Below are 27,620 nucleotides of genomic sequence, written 5' to 3'. Positions count from 1 at the left end.
ATATGATATCACTTATAAGTGGAATCTAAAATATGACACAAATGAACTTATCTACGAAATGGAAATAGACTCATAGACACAGAAAACAAACTCATGGTTGCTGAGTGCGGAGGGGGATAGGGGAGGGAAGGATTGGGAGGTTGCGGTTAACAGATGCAAACTATTATATAGAGAATGGATAAACAACAAGGTCCTACTGTATAGCATAGGGAACTATATTCAATAATCTATGATAAACCATAATGGAAAAGAATATGAAAGAATGTACTATATGTATATATGTATAACTGAATCACTTTGCTGTACAGTAGAAATTAACATAATATTGTAAATCAAATATGCTTCAATAAAATATTTTTTAAATTTTTTTAAAAATTCCGTTCCATATATTCCAGTTTCTCTTGTAGTTTCTCTTTTCTAGTTTTGTAAAGAATTATTTTCATATAGGCCTTTAGCAACATGTATTATGATGAGTCATGGATACCTAAATTTTTAAAACAAAGACTAATGACTATTATTAAAATTCAGTTTTAATGAGAATCTCCTCTGAAATTCAAATGAGTTGTTGAGGTTCACATTTGAAAGAGAGGTCTTCAGGTTAAAAACAACTTCAGCTTTATCTCCAGAGACAAGAATCAAGACTGTTCTACTGAAATGTTCACCTTTCTGACATACAACATTTAGTTCTTCCTCATAACAAGTTAGTTTTATTCAGTTATTCAATATTTCATGAGAGACCCATTTCATATATCTTAGATCCTGTGTTATTCTATATCAATTAAGGCTTTATCAGCATTTATGTTTGCAAAATGCTTTGTGTTATACGGATTAGTGAATCTAATTTTCTCCTCAAAGCTGAAGAGGGGCTTTGAGAAATACTTAACTGTGTATTTTTCTTCTAATCCTATATTATTCCAGGGAATAATTATACATTTATGTACATAAATAACATATATATCATTATTACAGGGAAAATATTATAAACATACATTTTTCAGCTGGAAAAGAAGCAGATCCCAGTGGAGGAGACCTTAGGTAGTAAATCTTCATGCTTTTTACCAGTATCCCTGGTGACCTAACCTATCTGTGTAACAGAGTGGATTTTATTTTTGTCATTTGGATATCACTGCATGGCTGTCCTATCCTGAAAGATCTTAAACGAAAGCAAGGTGATGTGGTGAGCACAGATAAAGCATCTTTATCTCTAGTATCATGCTACTCTAAAATATCGCAAGTTAATACATCTAGTTTACTTCTCAAACAGGAAAGACTAAGTATATCTTTCCTATGAATTTTATTTTCATAGATTAATAGTTTTGTAGTGACACAAAATCTACCTAGTAGGAGGAAAAATTACTTCTTGGAAAAATACATGCTTTTTTCTGAAGACCTAAACCCACTCAGACAACAATCTAGGTTTATCCTAACGTTTGAAGTACTCCACATATTGCCAAAGAATCCAACGAATTACTCACTTTTCCCTTAAGACCCAGACTTATTTTCCCTTAATATGTATTTCTTTATCTCTAAAAAGTTCAAAAGAATTAAATTTAAAATTTCCACTTTAAAATATCAAAGTCTAGGACAACACTTATATACACCAGGAGTCAGGAATGGTATATTGAATAGACCGTAATGTTTAGTGTGAGGGGCCAGCATTACTGGGGACCCCCTGCTATTGCTAACTGAAGCCAGGGCTAATCTCACTGATGATCTTTGCTGTGCCCTCCATAAACCACCAAGTGAAAACTGCTGCTCAAGCATCTCACACAGATGCTCACTGCAAACGCTGACGCTGCACGCACGCTCTATATTTGGTGCCTTAGGAAACAGGCAGGAGCCAACCTGGTCCACGATGTCGTTGACTTTGTCCCGCTCACAGTCCAGGATGACTCGCCGCTCCTTTTTTAGCTCCAGATCCTGGAAGAGCGAGCGGTAGGTCTCATCTTTCTTGTCATTGTTAATGTTCCCCACGTTGATAGCAGTCACCTGCCACTTCTTTTCGGCAGCGGAATCCAGCACCGCCTGCAGAGTGGACAAGCCTAGGGAAGCAGAGAGAGATGGGGCCTGATGGTGAGACTGGAATGACGCAGAACCGCGCTGGGAAATTGACAGCAAATATATTTCCAAGGCTGATATTTTTGTGCAGTGAAGGGGATGTTGACGCCTCTAACAGCTACAGCTATGATCTGTATCAACATCCACTTATTCCCACTTCACATCAAAAACTCCTTCCTCTAACTGGCATTGTTTTGACTGAAAGAGTCATAGTTTGTGGGAAAACCATACCCCAGTCTTTCAGGCTTCTCAGCTGTTTTCTTTTGAATATTACAAAAGTGTGGTGTTTTTAATACCTCTATTTTTTCTTTTTTCTTTTCTTTTGCTCCACCACACAGCATGTGGTATCTTAGTTCCCTGACCAGGGGTTGAACTTATGCCCTTGGCAGTGAAAGCCCTGTGTCCTAACCACTGGACCACCAGGGAATTCCCTACCTCCGGTTTTAATGAAGTCAAAAGACATTCCATTCTTTGATGTACAGAATGGAAAAAAAATATTTCTTTATATATGACAGTCTATCACTTCACATTATTATCCTGAAGAGTTTGAGTTCATTTTCAGTGAGATGAATCTATGTGGGTCTATGTGAGTCTAAAAGCGAATCATCTCTGAAGCTACTCTATTTGTTCCTATCGTTTTCTGGTCCGCAGTTATTATTATTTTTCCCTCAGCCTTTTGTTGTATCATTTTTGTTATTGGGAATAATCCTGTAGAAATTAAATGTTTACCTATTAACCACATGGTAGCAGTCAGTTTTCTAGCACAGATTTGTTACGTTTACTTAAATTTCCCAAATGTGAGACTACTAGTAATTAGCAACTTTGCTTACAGCATCATACAACTTAGGTTATATTGAAAATTGTGTTTTTATTTTTTATTGCTCATACTTTACCTCATATGCAGGGTTGGGAGGGAAAACAACTTGGGAACATCTTTCCTAAAGTTAATTCTGCAGTTTAGCACTTGGAAAACTAGTATATAAACTTATCTTCCATGTCACTTCAGCTCTTCACAGCCAACCCAAATTCATCATTTCTATGAATAGCTTAATGAACAACAAAAGTCAAAGCTCCGAAAAGAATTCAGGACATCATCTTCCTTATTCCAGAAAGACAAGACTATGGACCCTTCTTACCCAAAAAATGTGGGATTTACCTAATGTGATCACATGTCTCTAGAAGCTTTATTCATGTTCTAAACTTTATTTAAATCTATTTACCACTGAAAAAAAATGCGTATTCTAAATGTTGAAAATTACCTGAACCTGGAAAATATCAATGAAATTTTTATTGATTAGATATTGCCAATAGTATATAAGATGAGCCTAGAACACCTTGTGACACCCCAAAGCAAGGAAGCTCTCCAAATCTATCAGCCTCCTATCAAAAGTCCCAGGAGCCAATTTGATGAGAATCACTTTAAATAAAGATGAGGCAGTTGGAATATCAACAAGAATAATAAATGCAACAAAAGACTTAAATACATACATTTTTAATCTATAGATTAGTAATGATAGTTAAGAAAAATATTTGATTGCCTTTGATGGATTCTACAGAGCCAAGTTATTATTTTGAAAGCTGGTAAATAAAGGAAAAGAAACAAGCATTTTCCTACCTTTCCTATATGCACTCTACTCAGGATAATAGTTAATTAAGGGAGGTGGGCTTTTTGTTTTTTGGAAAAACTCCAGCTAATAAATGATAAATCAATATAGATTCAGAATTACAACCAATCTTGTAACAGCTAATGAATTAATGAATCAAGGCAACAATCGTTAACGGCTGCTAACAACACAAAACAAGAGATGGCCGGAAGTTATGTGCCTTCAAATGGGGATACTCAACACCATCTATGAAGTATTCATGTCAAGAAAGTGAATATGAATCTCATCAAGCATCTAGACCTAACTACCCTTTTATAAGGACTATATGGCATTTTGAGTGGTACCAGAATCCAGACTATGGGAAACTCTACATTACCTTATAAAAGCCTAAAGAGATATATTAACCAATTGGATATAAGGACCTCATTTTTATCCTGATTCAAACAAACTGTGAAAAAAAAATAAATGATGCTAGTAACGAATTACTTTTAACTTGTCTATATATGATGACGATATTGTGGTTTTACTTAAACCAAGAGAATTGTTCTTTCAAAATGCAAACTGAGATATTTACAGATGAAGTAACAGGATGTCAGGTATTTGCTTCAAAATAATTGTGAGGGGCAGAAGGAGAGAAATAAAACAAGATTCCTCTTATCCATCATTAATGAAGCTGGCTTGAGAGTCATTGGAGGTTTTCATATTATTCTGTCTGTGTTGTTATTTAAAATATTTCATAATGAAAATTAAAAATAATTTACTTTTATTTCAAATTGAGAAGTTGAATCATAAATTAAATTAAAAATTAATTTTGTGGGTTTTCTTTTTTGGCAAAACAACAGTTTCCTCCATCCAGTCTTGTAACCAAAAACATAGGATAAATAATTTCTCAAGGGATAATTTAAACAGAGACCACATGCCATTGTAAAAAAATCTATTAATGATAAAGCTTATTTTAAAAACTTCACTGATCGCCTACGATTTCCATTCACTGTAAGTAAATTAAATCTTTACAAGATGCATTTCAAATTCTTTTCCTGTTTTTTGTCTTCAGTGAAGATAGAACCAAAATTGATGAATATTAGCAATTCAACAGCTATCAATGTGCTTGCAAACACTTATTAAGTTTATTCAGTTTTCTTTCCAAGTAGGAAAAAAAGCCAATTTTCTAAACCTTTTCCACTGTCGACGTCCTACTTTTCCATATTCCAGTCACAATGTGACTCTTGTCATCTCTTTAAAAACAACATATACAAAGGTGACATTCTATATGCGACATGTTACCATAACACTTTATATGTGAGCTTCCTTTCTTCCAGGCAATCAATTATTTCATATTGTTTTCATTTAATTATGAAGTTTACCACATACTAAGTTAAAGTTTCAAGTGGTGATATTCTTGATATCCTGGCCTGTCTTTCAACATATATAACAAGAAATTTTAAATATAAATGAAAATGTGTAAGTGAATCCTGAGTGATATTTCTAAACCTGACATTTATTGGCAGTTCACCTTGTCCAAGAAAGAAGAGTATATTTAAAGTCAATAAAAATGCATTTAAAGAAATGGCTGATTCAAGCTCATCCCTCTTATGTATCAAAAGTAACTCACAGTTGGTGTAGACTGTTATTAGAACTCTCAGAATTAATATTTGGTAAGCTATGAATCCTAAAAAAAAATACATCCATTTATTAAGATGCTAAACTGCTCAAGTGGTACAATATCAGATGATGAAATTGGTTTCATCAGAAGACACTGAATATCATTCAATTATCTCCTAAGGACAGCCAGAAATAATTCACAAACCATGACATGATCTGCCTCACGTTTTGAAAAGACTGCTGTCCCATGCTTCTTAGTCCATGTTCTCAGATTTGTATTTTTAGTAACAGTAACTGACTCACATATTTTCTCAACTTGATCTGCCCTCTCCCTACAACTAAGAGTTTGGCATTATATTTGGTTACTTTAAAATTAATAGATCACTTTAAAATTTTTAAAATATTACTGAAAATGCATATCACAAATATTATAGTGAAATTAAATTATTCATACACAACACAAATTCATGCTTTTAGTCTCTTGGTAACATATTCTAATTAGGGGAGAAAGTGTTACTGAGCTATGCCTCTTTCCCTTCCATACAAACTAGCCTAGAAATATCTTTATACATACATTCATCCCTTAATTCAGAAAATAAACTTGTATGGACAATGGGAATTCCATATAAATATCAGTTTCTTTAAAACCACTAGTAGGTAGTTAGCATTCAACTCTCATATCTGTACCACTAAATCAGGATGTGGAAACCCCAGTTTAATTTCTCATTATTTTATTGCTTAGAGACCTTGAGATACACAGTTGCTCATCCACAAATAGAAAAAAATCTAGAAAAGTAACTGTTCTTCGTAAGAAATAGATTTAAAATGGGTTCTGAAAAACCTCTAGAATATCATAGGAGTCTAAAATTAAGTACTACACTCTACTAAACTCTCAGACTTCTGGATAAAATAAAGAATGGTTAATGTACTGTTATTCTTTATTGTATTACTTGTTCATGTGCCTAATTGTTGCCAGGTTAGTTACAGCTATATAACCTATTTATAAGCTGACAGTCTCCCTAAAACTCTCTCTGAGTATTACTAGCAGTAGTTCACAGTCTCATCTTGAACTAGTGTGCATATACTACTGAGACAAAGTTATAGAAAAACCTTCCGCCCCAAAACAGGTGAAGTCTAAATACCTTAGTTTGTACATTAATGGGTGGAATTAAAAATGATTACTGTAGATAGGTGTTCATTCAGACCATGTCTTTTTTCTCAAAAATATTTTCTTTGTTCCATTTGAAATTCACTGTCCTTATTCGTCTTTCAGGCACAGAAATTAATATTTATGATCACTAAATCACAGCAGCATGCCTAGGCCAGATTAGATTAACATATATTTCCCTCACTAGCTTTCTCAGGAACATTGTAAAATAAATTTGTAATATGGAAGCATTTTTATTCTAGGCGTGATGCCCTTTTGGAACTGGAATCAATGTGCCTTTCCTTCAGGGGACAAATAGTATGGCTCAAAATTAAAACAAAGTTATAAAGCATTAGTTCTGGTTTTACCTACTGTCTACAGAAATGTATTACCTTACCTCATTTACACTGACCCAATAAATAAAAACCACATTTTGATTAAGTCGTGGTTCAAATTTAGTACATATGTATCCAAAGGCAACCCTATGTTGAATGCATTAATGTAGGTAATGCATTCAATAGACCTTTACTCTATAGATCCTGCGTGTTGAAGATCCATCTACCTACTCTCTCTGGAGCTTTTAGGAAGGGCGGTGGTTTATCAAGGAGTGCCAGGCTGCTGGCACGCAGCTTGGATAAAGAGAAGACACCAGCAGTCCTAAAGGGTCACATGGCACCAAATGAACAGTTTCAGCAATCCGCTCACCGGTAAACTGGAAATAGTCAAAGACCTACACAAAGATCAGGATGCATCTATGTCCTCCTTTGCCTACAACTGGGATGTAGTATCCCGGACTTTTTGCCTGGCGTTAGGATGGATAGTTGGAATTAGGAAAGGTTTCATTGACAGTCCTAGTTAAGAGCAGTGAAGAGAAGAAGCATAGAAAAATTGTGTCTTTTTCATCTAGCTTGTATTCAGGGCAGAATGTTGGAGAACCATTCTCATGCTTGGGCTGTCCAAAAGAACATCAATTCATATATTTAGAAATTAAAATTTAACAATATTTTTACCTGATCTAGACTCTCAGAAAATTAAAGATTATTAAAAACAAGCATCTTACAACCAAGAATGTGGAAAGAGTGCCACCTCAAAAACAGACAAAACTCTTTGAAGTTGAGGCATATGGAGACATAATATGAAAGATAAAATCATGAAACCTATTTTTAAAAACATGCATAATATGGTAAGGGCACACAGCTTCATCTCAAGTCATGTAACAGCAAAACAAGAAGGTACTTCCTTGAAGTGTAAGAGAAGTGGGTTAAGGACTAAAGGGGTGGGGGGAACAGTTCACGTGATAAATGTACGAATAAACATTTTAAAATGTGATATGACAGCAAAACTATAACAATTGTCATTAATAAGAAAAAATCAGAGAACAAATATCCCATTTCCATGAACCAAGTAAAACATTACATAAAAGTCGAGTCTTTTTGCCAGTATTTTGAGTCTTACACGTTTAGCCCTGAAAATAGATTCAGATGAAAGCCCAGTGTAATTACTCTTTATATTAAAGCATTAGCATCCACTTGATAATACCTTGAAAATGTATTCATAAGGCCAATTTTGGCTTTAATATATAATTACTTAATATTATTAATCTAACATTGACCTCTCCACAGATGCACTTGAACTCAAATCAATTTGTATAATTTAATGATTGGAGATTATCTCATCATTTAAATTTCATTTAATATTTCTAAAGTTTTAATAAAATCATTAAAAATGGCTCAGGTTCTTTTCACAAGTACTTAAGTCCAACCATCATCATCCGATCCTTTATTTCCCAGAGCTTGTCTTTCTTCTCTCTTCAAATACTAGAGTTTCCCTTTTTCTATTTATGTCAGGTGTTGTCCCCTTGAATGATCTCAAAAGTTCAGTTTCAACTAGCTGGCATCACAGTAAGGCTGAAGTGTGTCCTTAAAGAGAAAATGCCACCTTCCACCTTGTCAAAGAGTAAAGAGAATCATCTCTGATCCTTCAATTTAGCAAGCAAGATTCATGTTCTAATAGCATCTCAAACTTAAACTACACAGATGCTCAACTCACTCATTTATTAATGCTATTTATTAACTATAAACTCTGTTCCAGCATTATCTTAAGCACTGTACATACAGTTAAGTGCAGTGGGTACTGCCAGGACATTTCCTTCCTGGGCTTAGAGCCAGATCTTAAATTAAAAGAATAAAGCTTAGTCTGTGTGATTAAAACAGTCCCTAGAACATACTAAGAGCTCACTTCTTGGGTGAAAGAATGAACATCAATATTAATTATAAATTGTGATAAGTACTATGTAGGAAAAGAGGAGATTGCTTTGAGAGAAAGTAACAATATGAAATGCATCTGTGTGGGAATGTTATATAAACTGAGACCTGAAGGAGAAAAATTTAGAAGTATGTGCAGAATTTCAAGGTGAAAGAGTTTGGTGCATCTGAGAAAGTGAAAGAATGTTAGAGAGATGGGTTTAGCCTAGTGAGTGAGCAGGACCATAGTATAAAATGGACAGGAATCAGATACTATAAAACCTTAAAGTCATGTTAAGAATTTTCAATTTTTTCCTCATTATAACAAGGAGCCACGGGAGTATTTTAAGCAAGGGAGCAATGTGGTCAGAAAAACATTTAAAGGCACTCAAAAAATAGAGCTACCATATGGCCCAGCAATCCCACTCCTGGGCACATACCCAGAAAAAAACATAATTCAAAAAGGTATATGCACCCCAATGTTCACTGCAGCACTATTTACAATAGCCAGGACATGGAAGCAACCTAAATGTCCATCAACAGAAGAATGGATAAAAAAGATATAGTGTATATATACAATGGAATACTACTCAGCTGCAAAAAAGAATGAAATAATGCCATTTGCAGTGACATGGATGGACCTAGAGATTATCACACTAAGTGAAGTAAGTCAGGCAGAGAAAGACAAATACCATATGATATTACTTATATGTGGAATCTAAAATATGACACAAATGAACTTATCTATGAAACAGAAACAGACTCACAGACATAGAAAACAAACTTATGCTTACCGGGGGGGGGAAGGGGGGAGGAATAAATTAAGAGCTTGGGATTAACATATACACACTACTATATGCAAAATAGAAAAATAACACCTGTGTAGAGCACAGGAAACTCTACTCAATATCCTTTAATAACCTATATGGGAAAAAATCTGAAAAAGAATGGATATATGTACATGTATAGCTGAGTCACTCTGCTGTACACCTGAAACTAACACAGCATTGTAAATCAACTACACCCCAATATAAAACAAAAATTAAATTGAGAAGATGAAATAAAAGCATTCACAACTTCTGCCTCCTTTGTGGAAAATGGATTGAAGAGATACGAGCACAGAAGTGGAAAGAGGAAGAATGAACACATGGGGTTGCCCTGGCCTGGAGTCAAGACAATGACACAGAAGAGTGGCTACAAGTAAAAGACATTGAGATGGTAGAAATCCTATGAAGAGGAGACAAGAGGGAGAGAGGAGTTAGCAAAGGGCAAGAGGAAGACAGCGATACGCTCTTTATCACAATGATAAGAAGATGCTTCAGAGTCACCCAGCACATTGGAGTCCATATTTACTCTAAATGGTTCTTGATTGACTTTTTCACTCCCCATGGGTATAGCAAAGCTTTTCCTTCTCAAAGCAGGGGGAAAGTTGTTGACAGAGTCTCAGTTGGTATAGTTTTCCACTCATTCTCAGGACTGGAGGCCAGGACAAAGAATCACACACCAGGCTGGAGCACACCTGGCTTTGGTTGTTGTAGCCAATGTCTCCAAACTGATCGTGGAGAAGGGCTGGCAGCTGGCTCCCTGCTCAACCACCTTGCAGGTAAGCAAGGTGCTCCCTCCTGGTAGAAACAGGCTTCTGGTTTTCACCTGAACCTTTAAAGCAAACTGCTTCCTGAACAGATGGGTATCTATTAGATACTCTGGAAATAGTGGTTCTCAATACTGCTGAGTTTGGTTGTGGATACTCTCTAGAGAAAAATCATGTGCACAAAATGTTCATTCGATTTGAGGAAGTACACAGACCCACTGAAACTGAATCACAGACCCAGGAACGGTTAGACATATCTGGAATTCTATGACACTTAAGTCAATGAAATCTGCTAATAGCCAACTTCACAACAAAGGATGTGGGAAATGTAAAGGAAGTACCCTCACCCCTGAAATAAAAACTAGTAAAATGAGCCAAGACTCCATTTAATTGGCATGCTAATCCAAGACATCTCACCATAAGCAACTGCAGAGAGTTGTGAAAAAACACAAGTCTGGTATCAAAAGACCTAAGCTCAGCTGAATCACACATGGATGGATTATGAAAAAGTCTTTCAACTTCTTTGAGATTCAGCGATCTCATTCTAATGTAAGGTTAATAACAACTCTCCCTTCATGATAAAAGTTTTGCATGTGGAAATATTTCATGTCTATACATTTCTGTAGACATTCGTATTTATATATTTATTCAAATCTCACTTAAACCAATTTCCAAGGCTGTTACTTCACTGACCCTAGTCATCCTAGGGTCTTAGCTGCTAAGACCAGAAAGCACTTCTTGCTTTGCAGCTGAACATTAGGGCATTGACTGAATACAAACTATCTCTGCAAATTGTACATCCACAATGTTTTTGCTTGTTTGCTTTACTCTAAATATGTTACCCAGGTTCCAAATTGCATTATTCATTTATAGAGCATAATTAAGCCAAGTTACGTTGGACTTCAATACACTCATGGAGCTCTATAACGTTACGTGTAAGTATCAAATGTGGGCATTACATTTGACCCATTATAAAGGGAGAAGGATATTGTCACTTACCTCTGTCACTGTCATAGAGGTATGCAAACTTGTCCCATTGGTAGTACTCAATCAAGCTGAGAAGAGCTCCTTTTAGGTCTGGTCGCATCTGAATGACAAATGGATGGGTGCCATCTGTCGGGAAGCTGGGAGTGATGAAGGACACATGGAGCGTTCCACAAAATGATGTGATGGTGTTTACAGACTTCTTGTCATAAAATCCAAAAATAGCATAGACTCCTCTTGAAAACTGGGAGCAGACTAGAAGAAGAGGGGAAATAAAAAGGATAAATCATCGAAACTGGCATACAATCATGTGAATTTGCTTGGAAGTTAATTTCCTTTTATATATATATAAAAGAATCAACAAATTGAAAACTATAGAGGGTTGATATCAATAATTCATCAAATTTATGAGCACTTATTTACTTAGCCTATTTGAGGAATTCAAAGAATTATAAAGCATTTAAAAATAATGCTGGCTATGGAACTGTATCAAAAGTAAAAGCTTTTGCACAGTGATGGAAACCACCAACAAGTTTGAAAAGGCAGCCTACTAAATGGGAGTGATTTATAAATCTTACATCTGATAATAGTTTAATATCCAACATATACAAATAACTCATAAAATCAAACATCAAAAATGAAAACAACCCAATTAAAATATGGGCAGGGGACCTGAATAGACATTTTTCCCAAGAAGACATACAGATAGCCAACAGACACGTGAAAAAATGCTCAACATCACTAATCATCAGGGAAACGCAAACCAAAACCACAATGAGATACCACCTCACACCTGTCAGAATGGCCATCATCAAAAGGACAACAAATCACAAGTGCTGGTGAGATATGGAGAAAGGGGAGCCCTTGTGTACTGTTGGTGGGAATGTAAGCTGGTGCAGGCACTATGGAGAACACTATGCAGGTTCCTCAAAAAATTAAAAATAGAGCTACTATACAGTCCAGCAATTCCACTTCTGGGTATTTTTCTAAAGAAAACAAAACATTAATAATGCATCCCAATGTTCACTGCAGCACTATTCACAATAGCCAAGGCATGGAAGCAAATTAAGTGCCCATCAATAGATGAGCTGGTAAAGAAGATGCAGTGTATACATACAAGGGAATATTACTCAGCTATTAAATAAATGAATAAAATCTTGACAGACCTAAAGAATACTGTGCTGAGTGAAATGTCTGAGAAGGTAAATACTATATGATTTCACTTCTATGTGGATTCTAAAAAACAAAAAAAATAGAACAAACCTAACAAAACAGAAACAGAGTCAACAGATACAGAGAACGAACAGATGGTCACCAGAGGGGAGGTGGGTGGGGGGATGAGTGAAATAGGTGATGGAGGTTAAGAGGTACAAACTTCCAGTTACAAAATAAATGAGTCATGGGGATGAAACTTACATTGTGAGGAATACAGTCAATAATACTATGTGTGATGACAAACAGTAACTAGACTTATGATGGTGATCATTTTGTAATAAACAGAAATAACAAATCTTTATGTTGAGCAATAGGAACTAACAGAGTACTGCTGGTCAATTACACTTCAAAAACAAACAAACAAAATCATGGAAAAAGAGATCAGATTTGTGGTTATCAGAGGCGAAGGGCTGGGGAGGAGAAATTGGGTGAAGGTGGTCAAAAGGTACAAAATTCCAGTTATATGATAAATAAGTATGAGGGATATAATGTACCACATTATGAATATAATTAACATTGCTGAATGGTGTATATGTAAGTTGTTAAGAGAGTAAATCCAAAGAGTTCTCATCAGAAAGCACATTTTTAAAATTTTTCTTTTATTTTGTATCTATATGAGAGGATGACTGTTCACTAAACTTATTGGGATAATCATTTCATGACACCTGTAAGTCAAATCCTTGTGCTCCATGCCTTAACTTATACACTGCTGTATGTCAATTATATCTCAATAAAACTGGAAGAAAAAAAAGAAAATATACACATTCTTATTTAAACTATCTAAGTGTAAACATGTATTAGGACAGCCCCGTTGTAAAAAAGAGTACCATCAGTAAAAACCATTAGTTATAAAAAGAACAAACTGTAATTACCTGGGATTTATACATATTCATAAGGACTCATTCCTTATACTGTCTGATCTTTTTAGATTATTGTGTTAATGATGTTTTCATACTGCAAAATTGGTGTGCTTATGAAAAGTTCTAATGCTGACCAAAACCTCTAAGAGAAAATGGAAGCAGACTCCATCACACATAGACACACGTCACCCAAAAGGGACATCTCACATCTTGGCAGACTCACTCAAGTAGAGATTGAGTGACGCTCAGAACTCCTAATTTTTTAACTCTTTCCCACGGTTGTAACTCACCTCATGTGTTCTACTCCATACAAAACAAAGAATATTATCAAAATAATTTAGCTTGGAACAATCATTAAAAAAAAAAAAAGACTATTTTATTTGGAAGTCCCCATCGCTCCCACAATCCCTTGTTCTCTACCAGTACTTGTATTTCAGTGAAGGACCTTCTCCCAACCCCACCCCCGACAGACCATCACTAAGTCATGGTCACTGTAACACTTAAATACACTCCAATGTGGTCCTCTTATTTCTCTCTCCATTTCAACCACCCTAGTCCACTAACAGCATATATTATGTACCTTGGGCTTTCTTTGTGGGCTGGCATGGTACATTAACTCAATTATTTCTTATGCTAACCCTCAAGGTAGGAACAATTATTATTTCCAAATTATTGATAGAAAAATTGAAACATAGAGATTGACACCAAAGTCAGACAGCTAGTAAGTGAGAGATGTATGTATTCAAACCCAGACAGTCCAGATTCAGAGTCCACGCTTTTAACTAATGGATAATATCATGTTCCTCACTCAGATGGAACACCTACCCAACTTTCCTCCTTCATTCAATTATGCCCCTTCCTTTCAATTCTCTAAACTATAACCAGAATAGTTTTTTGAAACACAAATTTGATCCTGTCTCTCTAAGAAGTAAGGGTTACCTTGTCCTAGACTCAACCCTGCAACGCACAGTACAAACCACACACTCCACAGCACTTAAGACAACCAATACAGGTCAACCACATGCTCTGAGTGAATGAATAGCTGATATTTTTTAATCTCAAAATTAACCTCAATCCAAAATATGAAAGTCAGCCATCCAGTAATAACATCTATCAACCCAGAACGTAATACCAAGCATCCTTTTAAATTAATTAAACCTCATTTAAAGGATAAAGCCAATACTATCATATTTCATTTTATTTTACTCAGAAAAATAAATGATCTATAGAAAAAGTAGATTTGTTTCATGAATAAGAACATTACTAAAATACATAGATTAGAATAGCCAATTGCAAACAATCAATAAATGACAGGCAATAATTTTTAATGACTATTGTGTGATACGAAATGAAAGGAAAGCCAGGTTGGCTCTTTCTTTGAGTGGCCCTTATTCATCAAATGTCCCTATTTTCCTATAAATATGTATTAATCTCTACCTCACTTCTGCCTTTCTAACATAAGACATTTTCTGGGATTTCTAGGTTATATCTGTGTAATGTGTCAATTGACATCTTTACTACCAGTCTTCTGCAGAGCAGACTAATATATCTCAGAAAACAACTATATATATTTCTTTATTTTAAAACTTTAATATAAAACAAAGATGAGATTCTTCACTTTTATTCATATTTATATTTTTGTCCTTGTCTGAGTACAGAAGTTGAAAATCACATTTAATGTGTTTGACACTGCTTATTCCTCACATACGTGAAAAAGCCCTTTCACTGTTAAAACCCTTCTAGGCAAACTCCAACGTGATTTCTTATTTCATACACAGATTTATGCGTATTGACATGTATATCTTAAATCTCTTTTGTTCAGAAATTGTAGATTCCACAGGACATATAAAAATGAAAAGCAGCTTTAAAATTCTCTCCGGGTCTATTTTATTTCATTTCCTGCAAACTGCAGGCATGTCATCTTAAAACTATAGGAATATCAGGCAACATGATTTATTAATGAACTTCCTCTTGCATCTTCAGTGAAATCGCTCAGTAGAGGAAGCCACTGTTTGAATACATAGTTTGAATAAGGAGCCATACCTTTCATATTCCATTTGTTTTAGACTCTGGAGTGAGTTGTCAAGCGGCCTCCTGGTTGTCGTGGCCATCTGGAAACACCTGGCATTGGCCCAACAACAGGCACAAGCTGCACAAGACTTCATCAGAAATGACTCTTCACCTAACTCAGAAGGCACTTTTTTCCAGGCAGTTCAGTTAATTTTCCAATGGCCATAATTGTAGAACAACGCCGTCTCCTCCTGACTATCCCAGCCACCTCTCAGCCTTCTCCCCTTGTCATTTATCTCTTCATGGCACACATTCAATTGTCCACTTTCTTACATCCTCTGTTTTTCTAGATCTCTCTCTCTCAGGGTCCCTTTGCCACATAGACAATGAACAGCCATTTGGTCGACATTGCTCATCTCCCTTGACCTTGTGTCTGTCATTGTCCCTGTCCCTAGCATGATAAGGATATCACTGTGTTTACACCCAGGACTCAGTCAGAATGCTGACCTGAGCTAAGGTACTTTGCTTACCCAGTTTGCAGTGGCCATCTCAAGATGGAAGCCAGAGCGCTATACTCCTAACACTCTATCCCCAAATATCAGATTGTTGGCATTCTAACACTGATCTTCCCAATACAGCACAGATACAAGACCCTACTGACCTACAACACAAGAACACTAGTTCTCTACTTTGAAAAGATGCCTCCTTTGATTACAAATGAAATTCCCCTTTTTTCATCTCTATCTTATCCCCCAGCAATCCTCCAAAATGCAAAGCCACTTCCCTAGCTTACATCCATCCTCAAAGAAGGAAGATTTACTATCATGAGAGTATTTAAATAATGTGTTATAACTCTGGAGATAGTTTCAAAGACAACTTTCTAAAATGAGTTAGACAATACTGCACCCTATATATATTCACCTTCTCCTGCGTCCCCTCTGGAGGCAGAGGTAGGAGGGAGAAAACTCTCAGCTTCACCTCTAGAGTCATGACCCATACAGTTACCTTGTGAAACACTATTATAAATTTCTGATTGATTATGCTAATCAGTATTAGAATTGTATTTATGTCTTAAAACTCCAAGCTGAATGTAAAATGTTAGGTAAAGATGCTCTCACTGAGTACAACTTGAATTAAATATTTAATATCAACTTTGAGAAACTCAGCAAAGGCAAGTCCTTTTATAGGTCAAACAGCAGAAACGATAATCTCCTGGGTGTAGGTAAATTGCTGATTATTCTCCTTTTTGTTACAAGCCCAGGTGATAAAAGCCAATAACAATGCTGATGGTGCATCCCACTTGCATCTTTTCTCTTGGGTCATTCTGTTCATCGGTGCTGCTAATGTAGCATACTCCATACAGTCTGGAGAACTTTGCATAGTTATTTAGTAGAAAGGGAGAAGGACAGAGCTTGATGTATTTCACTTAACAATTTTTATATTTATAAATTGCCATTCACTGCTATGAAACACATAGTCTGCTTCATAAGCAGGAACGGTGCTTTGCAGCTTGTGCAAACTCTGGTAAAAGCTGCATCACCAAGCTTCCTGACCTCAAAATATGGAGACCAAAGAAAATCTCTCTCATCTTTCACCACACAACTTCTGGCATTATCTCCTTGTAAACATTGATCCTGATTTTACTACTGAAATCTCCCTTACGATTCCCTAATCACGAAATCTAATAATTTTTTCTCAGATTTAGCTTTCTTGGCTTCTTCGGATTTATTAATCAAAAATTTGATTCTATGTTTCCACACAAAATTTAAAATTATTTGTTCTAGTTCTTTGAAAACTGCCATGGGTATTTTGATAGACATTGCACTGAATCTACAGATTGCCTTGGGTAGTATGCTCATTTAACAATATTAATTCTTCCAATCCAAGAACATGATGTAACTTTCCATCAGTTTGTGTTGTCTTCCAGTTTTTTTGATCAGTATCATATAGTTTTCTGTGTACAGGTCTTTTACCTGCTTAGGTAAGTTTATTCTTAGGTGTTTTATTCTTTCTGATGTACTGGTGCTCAGCATGACCAATCATCAGGGAAATGCACATCAAAACCACAACGAGATATCACTTCACACCTGTCAGAATGGCCATCATTGAAAAGAACACAGCGCTTCCCTGGTGGCACAGTGGTTAAGAATCCGCCTGCCAATGCAGGGGACACGGGTTCTATCCCTGGTCCGGGAAGATCCCACATGCCACAGAGCAACTAAGTCCGTGTGCCACAACTGCTCAGCCTGCGCTCTAGAGCCCATGAGCCACAACTAATGAGCCCCCATGCTGCAACTACTGAAGCCCACGTGCCTAGAGCCCATGCTCTGCAACAAGAGAAGCCATCACAATGAGAGCTTGCGCACCACTAGGAAGAGTAGCCCCCACTCACTGTGACTAGAGAAAGCCTGCATGCAGCAACGAAGACTCAACACAGCTGATAAATAAAAATAAATTGATTTAAATAAATAAATAAATAAATAAATACAAAGAACACAAATAACAGATGTGGAGAAAAGGGAACACTCATACACTATTGGTGAGGATGTAAATTGGTGCAGCTGCTATGGAAAACAACATGGAAGTTTCTCAAAAACCTAAAACTAGAACTACCATATGATCCAACAATTCCACTCCTGTGTACATATCAAAAAAGAAAAAAACTAATTCAAAAAGATACATGCACCTCGATGTTCACAGCAGTATTATTCACAGTTGTCAAGAGAGGGAAGTGACTTAAGTGTCCATCAACAGATGAATGGATAAAGAAGCTGTGGTACGTATATACAATGGAATATTACTCAGCCATAAAAAAAGAATGAAATTTTGCCATTTGAAGCAACATGAATGGAATTGGAGGACATTACACTAAACGAAATGTCAGACAGAGAAATTTAAATACTGTATAATATTACTTATAGTGGAATCTAAAAATACATCAAGCTAGTGACTATAAGAAAAAAGGAGGCTCACAAATATAGAGAACAAACCAGTGGTTACCAGTGAGGAGAGAGAAGAGGGGAGGGGCAATACAGGGGCAGGGGATTAAGAGGTACAAACTATTCAGTACAAAATAAACTACAAGGATATGGTCTACATCATGGGAACTATAGCAAATATTTTATAATAGCTACAAATGGAGTATAACCTTTAAAAATGGTGAACCACTATATTGTACTCCTAACTTATATATATTTTCTATGAACTATATTTCAATTAAAAGAAAAAACTCTGGCCAGAAAAAATTGCTTCTAGAAATGCTCTTTGTTTCCACTGCTACCAGTATTGCTCTTGTCCAATTCCTTCTCCACATTGCTACCAAGTAAAATGATACCATCTTAGTACTTCGCCTCTCCCTCTAATTACCTGTCACTCTTTTTTTTCTATATCCCAGTTTAAATCTATCTTTAGTGGTCTCATCCCCTTTAACAAAATCAAATTCAACTTTTTATGCATGTTTCCCAAACCTTCATATCACTTCTCTTGTCTCTCTTTATCTATTTGCTGAACAACTTATACTGTAAACATTTGGTGTGACAAGCATGGTGTTAAGCTTAGAAAAAGCAACAGGATAGGAAAAGTACATTCTTTTTTTAAAAGTACAGTTGATTTATAATATTATATTGCTTTCAGATGTGTAACATAGTGATTCAATATTTTTATAGATTACACTTCATTTAAAGTTATTATATAATAAAGGCTATATTTACTTGGGCTGTACAAGATATCCTTGTTGCTTCTTTATTTTATACATAGTAGTTTGTATCTCTTAATCCCATATACCCATCTTGCCTTCCACCCTTCCCTCTCCCCAATGGTAACCACTAGTTTGTTCTCTACATCTGTGAGTCTGTTGCTATTTTATTATATGCATTCATTTGTTGTATTTTTTATATTCCAAATATAAATAACATACAGTATTTGTCTTTCTCTGGCTGACATTTCACTAAACATGGTACCCTCTAGTCCATCCATGTTGTTGCAAATGGCAACATTTAATTCTTTTTTATGGCTGAGTAGTATTCTATTGTGTGTGTATATAAAATCTATCTATTATATAGTTATACACCACTTCTTACTTATCCATTTGCCTGTTGATGGGCACTTATGTTGCTTCTATATCTTGGCTATTGTGAATAATGCTGCTATGAACACTGGGGTGCATGTAATTTTTAAAATTAGTGTTTTCATTTTCTTTGGATATATACCAAAGAGTGGAATTGCTAGATCATATGGTAGCTCTATTTTCAGTATTCTGAGAAACCTCCATGCTGTTCTCCATAGTGGCTGCACCAATTTACATTCCTAGCAGCAGTGCACAAGGGTGCCCTTTTCTCCACACCCTCACCAATATTTGTTATTTATAGACTTTTTGATGAGAGCTATTCCAACAGGTGTGAGGTGATATCTTATTATGGTTTGATTTTCATTTCCCTGATGATTAGTGATGTTGAGCATCTTTTCATGTGTCTGTGGGCCATATGTGTGTCTTCTTCTGCATGACTTCTGCCAATTTTTTAATCAGGTTGTTTGTTTTGGGTATTGAGTTGTATGAGTTGTTTACACATTTTGGATATTAACCCCTATTCAGTCATATCATTTGCAAATATTTTCTCCCATTCTGTGTATTGTCTTTTCATTTTGTTGATGGTTTCTTTTGATGTGCAAAAGCATTTAAGTTTAATTAGATCTCATTTGCTTATCTTTCCTATTGCATCCTTTGCTTTAGGAGAAGGATCTAAAAATTATTGCTACAATTTGCATTAAAGAACGTTCTGCCTGTTTTTCTTCAAGGAGCTTTATGGTTTCAGGCCTTACATTTAGATCTTTAATCCATTTTGAATTTATTTTTGTATATGGTGTTACTTTTCTAATTTAATTCTTTTACACGTAGCTGTCCAGTTTTCCCAGCACCATTTATTGAAGATACTGTCTGTTCTCCATTGTATATTTCTGCCTTCTTTGTCACAGGCGAATTGAGCATAGGTGTGTGGTTTTATTGCTAGACTCTCAACTCTGTTCCATTGATGTACGTATGGCACACTGTTTTTGTGCCAGCACCATGCTGTTTCGGTTATTGTAGCTTTGTAGTATGGTCTGACATCAGGAAGTGTGATACCTCGAGCTTTGTTCTTTTTTCTCAAGATTGCTTTGGCAATAGGGGTCTTCCATATAAATATTAAGAGTATTTGTTCTAGTTCTGTAAAATATGCCATGGGTATTTTGCTAGGGATTGCATTAAGTCTGTAGATTGCTTCGAGTAGCATGGACAGTTTAACAATATTAATTCTTCTAATTCACGAGCAAGAAATATATTTCCATTTCTTTGTAGCATCTTCAATTTCTTTCAACAATGTTTTATAGTTTTTGGAGTACAGATCTTTCACCTCCTTGGTTAAATTCATTCCTAGGTATTTTTTTGATGTGATTTAAATGCAATTGTGTTCCTGCTTTCTCTTTCTGATAGTTCTTGATCAGTGTATAGATAAGCAACAGATGTGTGTATATTAATCTTGTATCCTACAGTTTTACTGAATTCATTTATTAGTTCTAGTAGTTTCAGGGTGAAGACTTTAGGGTATTCTATATATAGTATTATGTCATCTGCAAATAGAGATCATTTGACTTCTTCCCTTCCAAATTGGATGCCTTTTATTTCTTTTTTTGCCTGATTACTGTGGCTAGGACATCCAATACTATGTTAAGTAGGAGTAGTGAGAGTGGGCATCTTTTTCTTGTTCCTGATTTTAGAGGAAAAGCTCTCAACATCACTGTTGAGTATGATGTTAGCTGTTGGTCTATCATAAATGGCCTTTATTATGTTGAGACATGTTTTCTCTAACTCACATGGATGAAAGTTTTTATCATGAATAGATGTTGAATTTTGTCAAGTGCTTGTCCCATGTCCACTGAAATGAACATGTGCTTTTTATCCTTTATTTTGCTAATGTGGTGTATTACATTGATTTGTTTCTGGATATTAAACCATTCTTGCATCCCTGGAATATATCCACATGATCACAGTGTATGATCTGTTTTATATATTGTTAAATGTGGTTTGCTAATATTTTGTTCAGGATTTTTGTATCTATATTCATCAGAGACATTGGCCTGTAATTTTTTTTTGTAGTGTTTTTGTCTGATTTTAGTATAAGGGTAATGATGACCTCATAGAATGAATTTGAGAATGTTCTGTCCTCTTCAATTTTTTGTAGTCATTTGAGAAGGGTAGGTATTAGCTTTACTTTACATATTTGGTTGAATTCCCACTGTGAAGGCATTTAGTCCTGAAATTTTTTTGCTTGGATTTTCTTTTTGTAACTATGAATTCAATTTCACTTCTAGTGATCAGTCTGTGTAGGTTATCTATTTCTTCCTGATTTCAGTCTTGGAAGATTGTATATGTCTAGAAATTTGCCCATTTCTTCTATGTTATCCAATTTGTTGGCATATAACTGTTCATAGTGTTCTCATGATTTTTTGTATCTCTGTGATATTAGCTATTATTTCTCCTCTTTCATTTCTTATTTTGTTTAATTAGGTGCTCTTTTTCCCTTGATGACCCTGGCTACAGGTGTATTAATTTTGTATATCTAAAAAACAAACAAAAGTCTTTATTTCATTTCTATAGTTTTTTTGTCTCTATTTTATTTATTTCCTGTCTTATCTTCATTATTTCCTACCTTATTCTGATGTCAGGCATTTATTGCTTTTGTTTTTGTAATTCCTTTAGATGGTAGATTAGGTTGTTTATTTTAGATTTTTCTTGTTTCTTAAAGTAGGCCTATATCACTGTAAACTTGCCACTCAGAAATGCTTTTGCTGCATACACGAGATTTTGTGGTGTTGTGTTTACATCTTCATTTGTCTCAAGGTGTTTTCTGATTTCTGCTTTGATTTCTCCATTGATTTTTTTTAGTAGCATGTTTCTTAGTCTCCAAGCATTTGTTGTTCTCTCATTTTTCTTCTTGTAATTGATTTCTAGTTTCAGACTATTGTAGTCAGAAAAAAAATGCTTGATATTTCTGTTCTCTTAAATTTGTGTAGACTTTTCTATGTTTTTTGTTTGTTTGTTTGTTTGTTTTTTCTACTTTTAGTTTCTTCCCTTGAGGTTTGATAATTTTCTTCAGTGGCATACTTGCATTCCTTTCTCCCTAGTTTTTGTGTATCAGTTATAGGTTTTGGATTTGTGGTATCCATGGAGTTCATATGTGTTGACCTATACTTATACCTACTAGTTTGAAACTGGTAGTCATTTAAATTTCAAACACATTCTAAAAGATCTACATTTTTTTTACTCCCCTCCCCCACATTTTGTGTTTTTCATGTCATGTTTTACATCTCGATGTTCCTCCTTTCACTATCTATTGCAGTTATGGTTGATTTTACAATTCATTGTCTTTAACTCTTCATACTAGCTTATTTAAGTAGTTGAGCTTCAGCCTTTACCAGTGGGATTTTCCCTTTCCTATAGATGCTTACTTCTTGTTACAGCCTTTTCCACTTAGAGGTGACCTTCTACCATTTCTTTTAGGGTTAGTTTAGTATTAATGAACTCTTTTTAAAAGTTTTTGCTTATCTGAGAAGTTCTTTATCTCGCCTTCAATTCTGAATGGTAATCTTGCTGGGTAGAGTATCCTAGGATGGAGGTTTTTCCCTTTCAGCACTTCAAATATATCATGCCACCCTCTTCCGACCTGCAGGGTTTCTGCAGAAAAATCAGCTGACAGCCTTAAGGAGATTCCCTTATATATGACTCTTTGTTTTTCTCTTGCTGTTTTTAGAATTCTCTCTTTAATTTTAGCTGCTTTAATTATGATGTATCTTGGTGTGGATCTGTTTGGGTTTATCTTGTTTGGGACCCTCTGTGCTTCCTGTACTTGGATGTCTGTTTCCTTCTTCAGGTTTGTGAAATTTCAGCCATGATTTCCTCAAATACATTTTCAATCCCCTTCTCTTTTTCTCCTTCTGGGCCCTCTCTTATAATGTGAATGTTGGTATGCTTAATATGTTGTCTCAGAGTTCCCTTAAATTGTTCTCATTTATCATTTTTTTTCCTTTTCGGGTAATTTCCTTTATTCTTTCTTCTAGATCACTTGTGCATTATTCTTCTGTATTACCTAGTCTGCTGTTAATACCTTCTAGTGTGTTCTTCATTTCAATTATTGTATTCTTTAGTTCTGACTGGCTCTTTTATACACTTTCTAGCTCCTTATTAAAATTCTCACTGTGTTTATCTATTTTTTCCTAATTCAATTAGCATTCTTTTTACTAATGCTTTGAAGTCTTTGGTAAATGGTTTATCTTTGTTTCAATACTTGTTTTTTTCAGGGGTGTTTTCTTGTTCTTTCATTTCAAACAAGTTCCTCTGTCTTCTCAATTGGTTTAAGTTTCTCTGTCTCTATGAAATTGGGTGAAACAGTTACTTATCCCAGCCTTGAAGGGTGTCCTTGTGTGGGAGTGTCCCTATGTAGCCTGAGTGTGCCCAGTGGCTTTGGGAAGACAGCTGGATCTGACATGAGCACAGGCCACATCTTCCCCCAGGGTGTGCTGGCAGCTGTCTCATTGGTAGGAAGTGGGGCTGGCGATGAGGGACTAGGGCCATAGCCAGATGTGAGCCAGGCCTTCTCCACTGCTCAGGGGCCAGCACCACCCTATCGGGGACAGGAGTAGGTCCCCAGTTGTTGGAGCAGAAACCCTGAAGGTTGGTCTGAGCTGGCTCCATTCCCACTAAGTGTGCACACTCCCCTCTCCCAGCACTGGCACCCTTGCCCCCGAGGAGAGCAGTGCTGGAGCAAGAGGGGCTGGTGTGGAGGTTGGAGCATGGGCTGTGGTGGTCACAGCCCCAGGCAGAGTCCCAGATTACTCCCAATCTGCTGCCTCCATAAGCACCAGCAGGGGCTGCCCAGGCCCCACTGAGTTGCCATTCCAGGTCCAAGCCATCTCCATCTCTCATGACTGAGCACACCACTCAGCCATGGCAGCTCTTGCCCTTGTGTGGAGCAGGTTGGGTTGAGCCAGCCCACAGCTCAGGCTAGAGAAGGCACTTGGAAAACTGGCCATAATTCCCTGCAGTTTCAATATACTTCTTCCTCCTTGTTTAGGGAATAAGCAAGTGTGTGCACTGTTCACCAATGGAGTCTAGGTTTCTTACAGCTCTCCTGTTAGTCCCACTGGTTTTAAAACCAGCTTAGGGGACTTTTCTTCCCAGTGTCAGATCCTAGGGCAGGGATGCCCAACATGTGGCTTGAATCCCTCACTTCCTGAGGAGTATCTCAACTCCTGTAACCACCCCCCACTTCTGTGCTCTCTCCCAGGGGCACAGGTCCCTAGCTGATCACTTCTCTTTCCTTCCTACCTGACTCCATGTGGATCTTTCTTACAGCCTTGGCTGTACAAGAGTCTTTCTGCCAGTCTTCAGTTAGTTTTCAGTGAGAATTGTTCCACATGAAAATGTATTTTTGATGTGTCTGTGGGAGGAGGTGAGCTCTTCATCCTCCTACAACATCTGCCATCTTGATCTCAACATCATTTATTAGTGATACGTTCTTAGCTGTAGTTGACAGCTTAATTCCAATCTCTCACTCTCCAGTGTCACCCACTGGAAAACTTCTAATTCTATATCACTCCAACTAATTCCATAAAAAAAGGAAAGGAAACCTTGAAAACATTATCCCACAAATCATGTGTTTGTATTGATTTTTTTCCTTTCTGCTCATGGCACCATAACTCTTGCACACATTGATATTGATATTTCAGAATAATTAATTCATTACTCTTCCTTGTCCTGCTCATGCTGTCTGTAACCATCTCCGTTTTGTTCCACTACACTAGTTCCACATTAATCAAGTATCGTATTTTTAAGAACATCCGAGGTTGCTGTTCTGGGTATGGGGAGACAGCATTAAGTGTGACAGGTAAGGTTTCTGCTCATGTGAAGCTTGTATGGTATGCTTCTCAAAGTGTTTCTTGCACCCTCACCTTCATTTTCTTTCTCCTGCGTTCTTCCCACCTCCTTTACCACTTCCCTCCAATTCATACGCTTATCATATGAGTCTTCCAAAAGAACACCACATAAAAGACATTCTCCAAGGATCAGTCTTCCAACTGTTTTTTTTCTTTTTTTTTTCTTCACATTCTATCTCTTAACGGTCTCATCCCTTTTAACAAGGCCAAGTTCCATTTTCTTGTGCAAATGTTTCCCAAACCTGAATGAACCATTAGAATAATCGTCTCCTTTTATTTACTTACTGAGAAAATATATACTGTAACTATATTGTATATTATTATGTAGCAAATATACTATATATACTATATGTATATAGTACAAATACATACTATAAATATACTGCATATGATTCATTTTTAAATCATGTATTTTCATGATCATTTCCTATTTACTTCTTTGTTAGTATGATTTTTAATTACGTTTAATTTTTTCAAGACCTCAAATGTGAGTTTTATGAAACACAAAAAGAAACAATGGAAAGAAATGCATAAAATGCCAGTTTTACATTGTTTAAAATTCTATAACTTTGATCTCAAATGTTAAACATCATAGAAAAGTTATTATTCCGTATTCAAGGATCTCGGGCTTTGATCTTAGATGGAGCAGCTGCAGCGGCTGAAAGTGAAAATAACCAGGGATTGAATCCTGCTTTGCTATTATCTAGCTTGACTTGGTTAGGCTAGTTACGTATTTCATTCTGTCTCAGCTCAGCCAGCTGTAAGGGAAGATAATAATGCTATCCACTATTTAATTTTGAATGGGGCCATATGAAAGAAAAAACAAGCTCCAACAGTGCTGACAACTAGTAATCCCCAAATAAGTCTCTCAAGACCTCCCTTCTTATGTTCCATGTTCTTATCAATGTGGATATTAAGTATTTATTAATCATGTACCAGGATTTTTCTCACCCCTTTCCTTTAGCATAAAATTCACTAATTCCATAGCACAAGTGTTCATGGCTTAAAATTAAACCCATCTTTTCAGAATGTGAGAATCACACCAGAATTCTCCCCTTCCTTTATCCCCTGAATGCAAACTATCACCAAATACTGCCCATTTGACATCTCAAATCTGTACTCTCCAGCTCTGCAGATATTGCCTTAATAGAGTCCTTAAACATTTACTGGCTAGATTGCTGCAATAACCTCCCAAATAGCCCCCTTTATAATAGATCTCTTTTCTATCATGGTAGATATAACCCACCTGCTGAAAGTCCATCACTGTCTCTGTTGTTTAGAGAATACAATACACTGCAGTGCTCAGGTATTACCTGCTCTGTGTGGTCTGAGTCACATGCCTCTCCCACATGTGATTCTAATGCAACATTTCTGCATATTAGCCTGAGCTATAATATGTGTCTAGCTTTGCCCTTGAACTCTGAGCTAACTGAAAAGCAAAGAATGAAGTATTCACCTCTAAATGCCTAGTTTATCCCATATGCGGCACACATCAGGCATTTGATAAATGTCATGTAATAAAATAGCAATTCTTCCACGAAAAGTGTCCTTCTTACCATCAACTGAATATGACTTTCCCTGAATCCGATCCCTATCAGCACTCTGCCTTTACCTCCCTTATGGCCTGAAACACAGTATATTTGCGTGTGTGTGTGTGTGTGTGGCGGGGAGGGTGATTTGTGACCCTCTTGAGAGCAGGGGTCATTGTGAGAATAGGTAAGAACACCTGAAGCAGAAGCCCAGCTCCATCCTTCCCTGGCCATGTGACAGAAGAGTCAATGATCCTGCACCCAAGTCCCTAATGTATTGAATAAGGATGTTGATTCCTATTCTGCCTTTCTTGCAGGAATTCTTGAAAGTTTAAATTATATAATATAGACAGAAGTGCTGGGGAAAATATAAATCATTAAGTAAATAGGTTAGTGACAACAGATCCAACCATAATGATTTGTGTATACTCTGCAATGCCCCGTTCAGGAATTTTCACAATTATGTCATCAAATATTTGTTGGATGAACACATGATCTCAACTAACTGTGTAACAAAGATATAGAACAATTCTTATAATGAAATTTCATTTCTGTTAATACTGGGGTATTTCTGAAATTGTAACAATATTTTCTTCCTCAACTATCAGACTGCAAGAAATTTAGTCTATCATTTCTTGTAACAGGAAAAAACCCACAATTATGATCTAAGAAGACAATCTATGGGATATTTGTGAAATTTCATTATTTTAAACTTTCAAAATACATTTTATACCTGGAGAAGTTGAACTAAGTTAGCTCAAGTTACCAACCTGAAAAAAATACGTAGTGTAGGGTACTACTGAAAATGTAA

At 36.1% G+C, this 27,620-nt stretch overlaps 1 protein-coding gene across 1 annotated transcript in view; it reads right to left on the bottom strand.

Moving 5' to 3' along the window:
* GRIA2 (glutamate ionotropic receptor AMPA type subunit 2) overlaps window positions 1-27,620 on the bottom strand; it is a 155,947-nt gene that overhangs the window by 62,270 nt on the left and 66,057 nt on the right. The window contains exons 3-4 of the mRNA XM_057726733.1: window positions 11,245-11,484; window positions 1,846-2,042 (exon numbers count right to left, since the gene is read on the bottom strand). Of these exons, the coding sequence (XP_057582716.1) occupies window positions 1,846-2,042; window positions 11,245-11,484 (437 nt within the window). The remainder of the gene's footprint in view (window positions 1-1,845; window positions 2,043-11,244; window positions 11,485-27,620) is intronic.

Source organism: Hippopotamus amphibius, chromosome 3 (assembly GCF_030028045.1).
Source record: "Hippopotamus amphibius kiboko isolate mHipAmp2 chromosome 3, mHipAmp2.hap2, whole genome shotgun sequence".
Classification (NCBI taxonomy): Eukaryota; Metazoa; Chordata; class Mammalia; order Artiodactyla; family Hippopotamidae; genus Hippopotamus; species Hippopotamus amphibius.
The sequence above is the reverse complement of the archived record's forward strand: the minus strand, read 5'-3'. Positions and strand labels throughout refer to the sequence as shown.